This window comes from Nannospalax galili, unplaced genomic scaffold (assembly GCF_000622305.1).
Source record: "Nannospalax galili isolate Female #2095 unplaced genomic scaffold, S.galili_v1.0 scaffold408, whole genome shotgun sequence".
Lineage (NCBI taxonomy): Eukaryota > Metazoa > Chordata > Mammalia > Rodentia > Spalacidae > Nannospalax > Nannospalax galili.
Window position 1 is genome coordinate 962,831 of NW_008358662.1, and position 11,640 is coordinate 974,470.

Sequence of the window (11,640 nt, forward strand, 5' to 3'; positions counted from 1 at the left end):
GTCAATGTGTGAGTATAATGAAAGAGAGAGAGAGAGAGAGAGAGAGAGAGAGAGAGAGAGAGAGAGAGAGAGAGAGAGAGAGAGAAAGAGAGAGGAAGAAGTGGTGATATGCCTCTGTGGCACTTTGATGCTACAGGAGTAGTGGCATGAGCAGGGAGTGGACATTTCATATACCTTGGCAGTCTTTATAACACAAAAAGCTGACACAAAAGAAGGGATGAGGCCTTTATGATTTGAGGTAATGGGAATTTGAAGGCAGTTTTCTTCTTTTTCACCATGTCACTCCAAATGGTGTTTGCTCGTCCTCTTGTGTGACTTTTCTTTTCCTTCTTATCTGAGATTTCTTTCTCTCAATTATTTTTCCTTTAGATGGTTATGGCAGGTTTTGTTTGATTTTGAAGCTATCACAATTATTAGTTTTTTTGTTTGTTTTTGTTTTTATTGAATTTTTGTGTTTTATACAGAACATTTCAAACAATCTTAATCATCTTTATACTCCCATCCCTACCAGCACCCTCCCATAGCCCCCCAGCTGGAGCCTATATACTCTGTCATCCCTGTTATGGCCCACTCTGTCAAGTCAGTGTTCCCAGACATTCCCTAGATAGGCTGACTAGACCTCAGTTATTAGCTTTATTCCCCCTCTCCTCATTTAAAAGTTAGTCGCATTAAATTGAACCGTTAGCCTTGGACTATCATTTTTTTCTTTCTGTTTTTGTGTTTCTTGAGTCAGTAATCATTAATAAAGTATAAAAAAGCTTTTTTTCTTCTTCCTTCTATTTTGTTTTAAGTCCAGTTCATACTACCTGCCACTCATATTCAGATAATCTAAAGCTTTTTGAATTTCAGAGCTACATAATTTTCTAGTGCGATTCATATTTCCCCTTTCAATATGTTTGACTCTAGTCTTGCTGCCTATTTTATTAAAAGATGCAGGCTTACCAGACTCATTTATTTAGTTCTTAAGTAAATTCTTTTTGAATTTGTAGCCCGCATTGCATCAGGTTGTAAGAAAAACAATTAAGACACATTTCCTTCCCTCAAGAAAGCATCCTGGGGCTAGAGAGAGGCTTAGTGGTTAAGAGCACTGACTGCTCTTTCAGTGGACCCAGATTCAGTTTCCAGCACCTACAGGACTAACTCATCCATAACTTTAGTTCCAGGACATCTGACTCCCTCTTCTGGCCTTTGTGGGCACTGCACACATGCAGTGCACTTACATACATGTAGGCAAAGCACTCATACACTTTAAAATAAATAAATTTTTAAAAAAGCATCTTATAGGCTGGGTGTGGTGGCACACACTTTTAATCCCAGCACTTGGGAGGCAGAGGCAGGAGGATCTCTGTGAGTTCAAGGCCACCCTGGTGTACATAGTGCGTTCCAGGACAGCTAGGGCTACAGAGAGACCCTGTCTCAAAAAGCCCCCCCACAAAAAAAAGATTCTTCTAGTAAAGGCAACAGACAAATCCATGATTACCTTCTCTAGTGCCTTACAGATGAGAGGGTGTGCTAGGTATAGTGTAACAAGGAGACAATGCTAGCTGAGGTAGGGCCAGAGGCAGCAGAAGTTAGATTATGAAGGCTTCATGTGTCATCCTGATTCAGTTATTTATTGTCTTGTAAATAGAAAATATTTAAGATTTAAGCAAAATAATATGACTAGACTTTTTTCATCAAAGTTACTTGGATGCTAATAAGACATCCACTGAAGGGTGTTGGGACACAGCTGTGAATCTAGGTAGGCAGCCATTGCAGTTGCTATAGCAGAAGTGTTGTTGAAGATTGGGTAGCAATGCCTTAAACACAAGGAATGTTACAGAAGCAGAATTAACAAGTAGTGGTATATTAGTTACTTTGTGACCAAAATTCCCCAGCAAACAGTGGAGGGAGACTTTATTTTGTCTCATGGTTTCAGGTGATTCAGTCCATGGTTACTTGGCCCCTTACACTTGAACATGGCATGAGAGTTTGTAGAGGACAGAACTGTTCACCTCATGAAAAGGAAGCAGAGGAGGAAACAGGAAGAGTCTTAGAGACAAGATACTTTCCAAGGTCCTGCCTCCAGTGATCTTGTTCTTCTGTCTAGGCCTCACCTCCCAAAGTTTCCAGAATCTTCCCCAAATAATACTATAAGCTGGGGATGCAGGCTATAACAAATAATCCTGAGGGTACATTTCATATACAAACTATAATATTTAGTTATAAGTAGACTATGGATGACCAAAAGAGACTGGAATCTGAACATAGTCTCACAGTTTCTGGGTGATAATGCCATTTGTGGGAACAGGGAAAACTGGAATAAGGTTATTGCCTGGATAGAATGAAGATAAAGATGAAATTTAGCTCTCAATATCCTGATTTTGAGGCAGATGTGAGGTATTCAATGTGTGGCTGAAGCTCAAGAAGTGTAGATTGGAGAAGTACCTGTGAGAGCACAGCTAGAAACAGCTGTCTATGAGAAATACGAGGGAGAGTAAAACTAAGAACATTGTTTGAAAGAGTGAAGTGGGTTTGAAAAGTAGAAGGAACATTTTATCCTCCAGGTGAGGAGAAGAGCAGAAGATGGTAGAATCACAGGTGCATTTGTGTGTTGGAGGATAGGAATTTAGATATTTCATACTCCTGAAAAGTAAAATTCTTCCTTTCCATCTCCGCTTCCTCCTCCTCCTCCCTCTCCTGCCTCCTCCTCTTTCTCTTCTTACCTTCTGCCCTTTTAGGTTTTATTATTTCTAAATACTATTTGTACTAAATATTTGCTTTATAGAAACAATTTTAAGAGGCAGTAAAAGAGGCAATGACATAAAAAGCTACTTCTAATTTCCCTTCGAGATTAAAAAAAATCTGTAAGTATTACAACTGATTTTAAGACTTTTTAATAAAGTAAGATACAAGTTTAGTGGCAAAGAATTAAATATTAAAACTAAATGCGATGTAATTAATTTTTTAGGTCCACACTTATTGGAGTAATAGAGTCACCTTTGGAAGTATGGGATTTGACAATAACAAAATAGAACCTTTAAAGACTTCTTATGCCTTTTTTCTTTGGCCATGTATGTTTTTATGTCACTTTCCCAAGCATTAATATTAGATTGGTTTTATCAATCAGGTTTTTATTTATGTTGTTTGTCTCTCAAGTATAATAGAGAGCTTTCAGAATTTAATTATTTGAAAGCAACAGTAAAAAAGTAAAATTAAGTAAATTTATAAAAATTTATTTTCTGATGCTGGGTGTGGCGGCACATGCCTTTAATTCCAGTCCTTGAGAGGCAGAGGCTGGGTCTCTGTGAGATTGAAGCCACCCTGGTCCACATAGTGACTTCAAGGCAGGTTGGGACTAGGGAGACCCTGTCAAAAATATTTCCAAAAATTTGTACATCTTTTTCCTGAAAAGATGTACAAATCCATGTGTTAGGTAATTAGCTATTAGTTAATTAGCTATTAGTTTATTAAAAGATTAGCTATTAGTTTATTAAAAGATGTACAAATCCATGTGTTAGGTAATTAGCTATTAGTTTAATCATCGAACATATTAAAGTTTGGGACTGGAGAGATAACTGATCAGTTAAGAGCACTTGCTGCTGTTGCGGAGGACCCCAGTTTGGTTCTTAGCACCTTCATGACAACTTTTTTTTTTTGTCTTTTTTGAGACAGGGTCTTCCTGTAGCCTGAGCTGTCCTGGAACTCACTATATAGACCAGGCTGGCCTCAAACTCACAAAGATCCACCTGCCTCTGCCTCCCAAGTGCTAGGATTAAAGGCCTGCACCACCACGCCTGGCCTTCATGACAACTTTTAACTGTCTGTTATTCTAGCGGCATGAGATCTAATGCTCTCTTCTAGCCTCCATGAGCAACAGGCTCACACAGAACACCCCATACATTCAGGCAAACATTCATACACTTAAGATAACAAGAAATAAATCTTTTTTAAAAAAGAAAAAGAAAATATTAAAGCTTATTTGTGGCTAATTTTAAAAGTTACGTATTTTACATTTTGCTAGTTATCAAGGCAGTATATAATCACTGTAGATAACTTGAACATGTAGAACATTTTGTACAAACAAGACAAATTAGAGGTAATTTCTGAACTTCCCATCAACCCTAAAATATTCCTTTTTCCTATCTGAGCATTAGTGTACATTTATTTCTACACAATAAAATTACACAGTAGCTGAAATAGTATTTTTTTTCCTTATACTCTTCCTTACTAGTATTAAGAGAAGAGCAAGTAAATTTTCAGTAGTCAAGATGGATTTAAAGTATAAGGTCTAATTTCAAAATTCACGTTTAAAAAATACTCTTAGCTAAACTGCAGCCGAAAATGTGGGTTGGGAATGGCTCTGTAGGTAAGAGTGTTTGCTATGCAAGAGTGAGACCTGGATTCATATCCCTAGCACCCACATAAAAAGCCATGCATGACCTTATGTGCCTACAATCTGGGCACTTTGGGAGCAGGATATCAGAGACTGGAGGATATCTGAGGTTTGCTGGCAAGCCAGCCTAGCCCACAAATGACAAGTTCAAGGTTTAGTAAGAGACCCAATTTAAAGAATGAAGCAGGAAAATAGAGGAGGACACCCATTGTCTTCCTCTGGCTTCTTGAGCACACACGTATACACAAAAATTAATCATTTAATATTTGAGCTAAATAAATTAATAAGAGCTAAATATTAATCATTTATGATTGGATAAGGTTGATCTTTTTATGTTGTCATGTATTCAATACCTATCAATACCTATGAATGACTAGTGAGGATCCATAGTGTTTAACCTAGGCAGAGAGTTCTCTGTTGTGATCATTGTGTCTAAAGTTTTATGAATATGTCTGCTAGTGCTCTTCTCCTAGGGCACCTATCTGAGTAGAATTTTTGTCAGAGCTTTCTTATTACACTGTAAACTTAGCAGAGACACCCCAAGAACCTGTTCATAACAGCCTTACCATCTATTGTAAGGTTTATTAATTTCTGTATCCCAATCCAAAATGTCAACTTTAAAGAGTCCTTGAATTATGAAAAATTACAGTTGTTGATAGCACAAGCATCCTTAAAATAGTCACAGCTTCACAGTGCTTGAGAAAAGAAATCCTATTTAACACTTTGATTTCCTCTAAGCATATAGGCAGATGGAAATCTTAGCACATTTTTATTTTTAGACCATTCCAGGAGAAAAAAACTATGTCAGGAGAAAATTTTTGTAGGAGTATTTAATGAATTGAGATTCTATGCATAAACTTGGGTAATGTTAACTATAGTCAAGGCTGGAATTATAGCCTTGTTATTTATATGTTATGTAACATCTCTAAAGACAATCCTACTAGTTACTTTAACTTCTTAGTTATATGAATACACTTGTGAAACCGTACAAATGATAATCAGAGCTGCAGTTGACTTGCTTGCAACTAATTTGATCCTTGTCTGAAAAAATATATTCCTGAATTACAATAGTTTTTAGCATATAAATGAGCAGATAGTTAGGCCAAGAAATTGTCTCCATCATGTACCAAGCACTGAGCTAAGCATGGGGTATGTCATGAGGTGGTGGTAGGGGAACTGTTCCTTGTCTTCAGAGAGGCACAGTTTAGTTGGGAAATTAAATTGAAAATAGTCAGTTACATGATAATGTAATAAATTCTGTAACAGAGATCCGGACTGAGTATGAATTCATGCACACAGTTCATTTAATACTCTAGATTACAAACTCTGAGAAGATAGGGCCCAGTATAACTTCATATCTCCTCTAGTGAGTTGTACAAAGTAAGTATTTAGAGGGGGTGTTTATGTTATGTGTATTAATAGCAAGTGTTTAGAGGGGGTATTTATTTATTTGCTGTATAGTACAGAATAAATCTTTCTTAAATGAATACATACACATAGATCTTCTATCTATTGCTGTAGAAAACACCAGCCTGAGGGGCTGGAGAGATGGCTTAGCAGTTAGAGCACTGATTGCCCTTCCAGAGGACCTGGGTTCAGTTCCCAGCATTAGTAGGGGTATTTATGTTATGTGTGAATTAATTTAAAAATCTCAATTGAGGGGCTGGAGAGATGGCTCAGTGGTTAAGAACACTGGCTCTTCTTGCAGAAGACCCAGGTTCAAATCCCAGCACCGACATGGCAGCTAACAACTGTCTGTAACTCTGGTTCCAGGGGGTCCGAAGCCCTCGTCTGCCTTTCATGACACAATTGTGTTTGCATACATGTAGGCAATACATGCATACACATAAAATAAAAATAATAGAAAAAACTATCTTAATCAAAATAATAATCTTCCAGTGTTTTGTCCAATAGAAATATTGCTTTGAAGCATTTCTACTAATTCTTCTTATTTTAACTCTTACTGTTACTTCTCATAATTTATTTTAACACATCTTCAAGATAAATCTAGTTCTCAAAATCTTGATGTTGGCTAAGCAGTAGAATTTTATTATCTAATGTTTTATTAGATTTCCAAAGATATATCATTATAGCAGTTTGCTATAATTTTCTCTCAGCAATGTTTAATTATAAATTTATCCCCTTTGCTAACTAGAGTCAGTTTTTCTTGGCCCAATGGGGAAAAATATTACATTTAAAGTAAAAGTACCATGATATTTTTGGCCAAGCAGCTTTTATTTTTTTTCATGATTATCTTGCAGGAATGAGGGAATACTGCCTATTCCCTCATCAATACTGTGATGATACCCTTGTAAAAAAAGGGCTAAAATGAAAATTCTTTTAAAAATCTTTTGCTGTATGTGCTGTTGCCTTTATGATTTATAGATAAGTAAAATACTTTAGCAAAACTAGAGTGCTTAATTTTACTTGCATACAACCAAATGAACTTTGTAAGTTAATACAGCCTATTTTTTCTGAGTGAATGAAATCTACTCTTTAGCTTACTGTTCCAGATGTTTTCACGATCTCTTCATTGTACCAAAGCTATCTTTAAATAATGTCGCTCCTAACCTGTGTAACTACATAACTTTAAAAATCTTCATTTTAAACTTGAAAGAAAATGTGTTGGTTTTGCTTTTCCTTTTAAGCCCTGTAGCGGTTTATTTGGTGTTGAGATAAGCTGCATAAAACTAGACCATGTAGAAAGTGTCATTCACTTACATGTTAGAAATGAAACTTTTTTTCATCTTAAACAGATTATTGAGGTTGGACTTTGTGAAGTTTTTGAGTTGATCAAGGAGACACGGTTTTCTCATCCATCCCTGTGTCTGAGGAGTCTCCAAGCTCTGCTGAATGTGCTTCAAGGACAGCAGCCAGAAGGCCTCCAGTCAGAGCCACCAGATGTCCTAGGTAAGAGCTCATTCCTAGAGTGAAGTGCTTAAAAGAGAACCACATCTTTTAGGAAACATGCATGAGAGCCTAAAATGCAGCCTGTGTTTGACTGAGTACTCAAAGAGCAGGAATATTGGTTATTTTACTGTGTTTCATTGGAGTTAGGGTTTAAGAGTTATGCTTTATGCAGAGGCATATCTTGATTGTTGTGACAATAGAAGAAAAGCAAACCAAATTCTTGAAATCTTGGAATAACCCCAAATCTTCAAATCCCAATTAATTTAAAGCACCCATACAAATAGCAAATGTTTACTTTTTCTACTTGTTACTCTGGAGCATTTAAAACAGTAGGGAAACAGAGCAAATGTCATTGTTAGTTTCCATTGAAACAGTACAATTAGTTTCTAAAGACGAGACATTTCTTTTGTATTCATCATAAATAAGAATTTGTGTTATGGAGGAAGCTTCTGACTCATTACCAACTTTCCTTACATAAAAATGTTGACTTAAAGTATATTTAAATTTTAACATTGCTTGATTTGCATGTAAGAACCTAAGCTCAGAGGCTGGAGAGATGGCTTATCAGTAAAGAGCATTGGCAGCTCTTGCAGAGGACCCAGGTTCAGTTCTCAGCTTCCTCTTGGAGGCTAATAGCAGTTCATAACTCCAGTTCCAGGTGATCTGATGCCATCTTCTGGCCTCTGTGGACATTCCTGCATGCGTTCACTTATATACATGCAGGCAAAATGCTCATATACATAAATAAAAATACTCATATATATAAATAAAAATAGTATTTCTCTGATGCTAACTATGGATATCTAACAAGTCTAGAATTTTCTAAATTCTTTTATCAATATAGGAAAATTCTCAAAAGTAATAGAACTGCAGTTCTCAAATATTAGATGTATCTAAGTCACCTGGGACCCAACTGGAGAGTTTTTCAGTCAATGGCTATAAGCTGGGCCCCAAATTTATATTTAAAAGAGTTTCTGAGTGGTGCTGATGCTTCTAGTGTGCAAATTGCACTGTTGGTCTACATTCGAGTTTGTTTCCTTCATCTCTGTGTTTTGGCTTCACTTCTCTATTTATTTTGGTTTTTTGAGACAAGTCCTTGCTGTGTAGTCGACCTTGGAGGGCATGGGGTAAAAACTGTCCTTTAAGTCCCTCTGATCAGATTAATATAGGCTACAAAGTATGTTAAGCATCCAATAGGTTATGTTTAACATCCATTGGCTGTTAAACATCCAATAAGGTTATTTCCACCAGTCTGGTACTTTTAATTACCATGTGCTATGTCGATAAAGCTATTTGGGTGAAAAACCAAATATTCTCAGATAAACCTTGACTAGATATATATTTTGTTCGTTAAACTAGTTGACTAAACTATGACCTTAGAAATTTTAACATTATGTGTATATTATTTTTGTCTTGTCCTTTATATTTCATAACAAACCTACACAGACCTTCATCACTTGCTTAGGCTTTCTCATTTTTATAACAAACTATATAGACTGTCATTACTTGCTTAGGGTTTCTCATTTTTTCTGTCTATATTGGAAAATATTTCCATTCCCATATCCTTTTAACATCTTTTACATTCTCATTTTCTTTTTCTTTTTTTTAAATAATTATGAGACATAATGGCATTAACAAATAAAATTTTCATCTGTTGTGAGAATTCTTTTCCTGGGGATACTAAGCAGTATATAGACTGTCATTACTTGCTTAGGGTTTCTCATTTTTTCTGTCTATATTGGAAAATATTTCCATTCCCATATCCTTTTAACATCTTTTACATTCTCATTTTCTTTTTCTTTTTTTTAAATAATTATGAGACATAATGGCATTAACAAATAAAATTTTCATCTGTTGTGAGAATTCTTTTCCTGGGGATACTAAGCAGTGCTTATTCCTTTTTAAGTTTCTAGTTTCGAGCCAATGTTTGATTAAAGTTTTACTGGGGAACCAATGAAATTACTGAGCTTACTTACCTAGATGACAGAGAGGTTGCTGAGGTGTATGTATGACCTGAAGGTGTGCACAGTGGAAAGCCTTTACCCAGCATGGGTCATGTGTGATTAGGGCCAAATTACATACAGTTGGCTGGGAAAAGTAGCTGGATACTCCAATGGCCCTCCTTGGCTCTCCTTTAATGAATGAGCACAACTGTCACCAAGCCAAATTGTGACAATATTTAGCCAGCAGGCACAGCTGAAGTCATGATGATGATGGTTATTTCATGAAGAAGAGACTGCTGTATAGCATCATGCTATTAAAAGGACATGGAATTTAAAAGGATTTGGTGCTAGGATTCACAAATGAGGGTGAACATAGGTCTTTTGTTTCAGCATCATCTTTTTAAAAGGGTTTGGTGCTAGGATCCACAAATGAGGGAGAACAATACGTCGTTTGTTTTTCTGAATCTGTGTTACTTCACCTAGTATAACAGTTTTTAGATTCATCCATTTACCTGCAAATTTCATTGCTTCATCTTTCTTTACTGCTGAATAGAACTCCATTGTGTAAATATACTGCATTTTTGTTAATCACTCTTGGTTGAGGAGCACTTAGGTTGCTTCCATCTCTTACTATTGTGAAAAGAGCAGCAACAAGCATGGTTGTACAAATGTCTTTTTTTGGCTTTTTGAGACAGGGTCTCCCTGTAGCCTCAGGTGTCCTGGAACTCATTATGTAGACCAGGCAGGCCTTGAACTCACAGAGATCCACCTGCCTCTGCCTCCCTAGTGCTGGGATTAAAGGTGTGCGCCACCACGCCCAGCACAAGTGTCTTTATAATAGGATGACTCCTTTGGGCATATGCCAAGGAGTGGTATAACCAGGTCATATAGTAGGTTCATTTTCAGTTTTTTAAGAGTTCTCCACCCTGTTTTCCATAGGGGTTGCATGAGTTTGCAATCCCACCTGCAGTGAATAAGCATTCCCCTTTCTCTACATCCTTGCCAGCATTTGGTATCATTTGTTCTCTTGATCCTAGCCAGTCTGACTGAGGTAAGGTGATACTTTAGAATGGTTTTAATTTGCAGTTCCCTAATAACTTACGATGTTGAACACTCTCTGAGATGTTTCTAGCCATCTTTGAGACCTCTTTGTTTAGATCTCTGATTCTTCTTCTGTATTTTCAATGCGTGCTTTTTTTTTTTTTTTTTTTTTGGTCTTTTTGAGACAGGGTCTCCCTGTAGCTCCAGCTGGCCTAGAACTCACTTTGTAGACCAGGCTGGCCTTAAACTCACAAAAATCTGCCTTCCTCTGTCTCCCAAAAGCTGGGATTAAAGGCATGCGCCACCATGCCTGGCCAAGAAAATTAAAAAATATATATATATATTATCGTGGGCCTGGCAAGATGACTCAGCAGATAAAGCTCTTGCCACATTCACCTGATGGCCTGAATCCAATCCCGGAACCCACATAAAGGTAGAAGGAAAGAATGAACCATCTCTACATCTCTACAAAGCTGTCCTCTGACCTTGACAAATGTCATGGCACGTACATACATATAAATTAAAAAATAAAGAACAACAAAAAAAAAACTCATGGCATTTATTTTTGAAATTATTTATTTTTTATTACACTGGACAAGTTTAATGAAATCCAATAAATTAAATAAAGGTTACATAAATTTATGTGAATCTTAAAATTCCAAGATCAAGGGCAAACTTTTGCATTTCAAAATCCACTAAGAAATATGGAAGCAGAAACCATTAACTTTTAGTCACAAAATTAGGAAAGTTCAAGAGAGATCTGGGGCACATGCAAAAATCCTTTTAGCATGTCTATTCTTTGAAGATGAAAATAGTAAAACTAGTCTTTCAAACAAAATAATAAATGGAAACATCTGTTAGTCACCATTGCTAATAAGTGTATGTATGCATCACCCCCCATGCTTCTAAGCCATGAGTTAATTTTTTTTTTTTTTTTTTTGTCTTTTTGAGACAGGGTCTCCCTGTAGCCCCAGCTGTCCTGGAACTCACTATGTAGACCAGGCTGGCCTTGAGCTCACAGAGATCTGCCTGCCTCTGCCTCCCGAGTGAGTGCTGGGATTAAAGGCGTGTGCCACCATGCAATTAAAAAAAAACTTTATTGAGAATTTCATACATGCATATAAGGTGTTTTGATTAAATTCATGCCCATTTCCTCCCCTCCAACACCTCCCTTATCGCCATATCACTTTTTTTCTGACAACTTTGTGTTTTCTTTCTTTGTTTCTTTCTTTGTCTTTCTTTGTTTCTTTCTTTGTCTTTCTTTCTTTCTTTCTTTCTTTCTTTCTTTCTTTCTTTCTTTCTTTCTTTCTTTCTTTCTTTCTTCTTTCTTTCTCCTTCCTTTCCTTCTCTCTATCTGTCTCCTCTTCCTCC

General features: G+C 36.6%; 1 protein-coding gene across 1 annotated transcript in view; it reads left to right on the forward strand.

The window, feature by feature from the left end:
• Mycbp2 (MYC binding protein 2) overlaps nucleotides 1–11,640 on the forward strand; it is a 343,026-nt gene that overhangs the window by 53,597 nt on the left and 277,789 nt on the right. Inside the window, 1 exon segment of the mRNA XM_029558112.1 lies at nucleotides 7,132–7,285. Coding sequence (XP_029413972.1) covers nucleotides 7,132–7,285 — 154 coding nt within the window.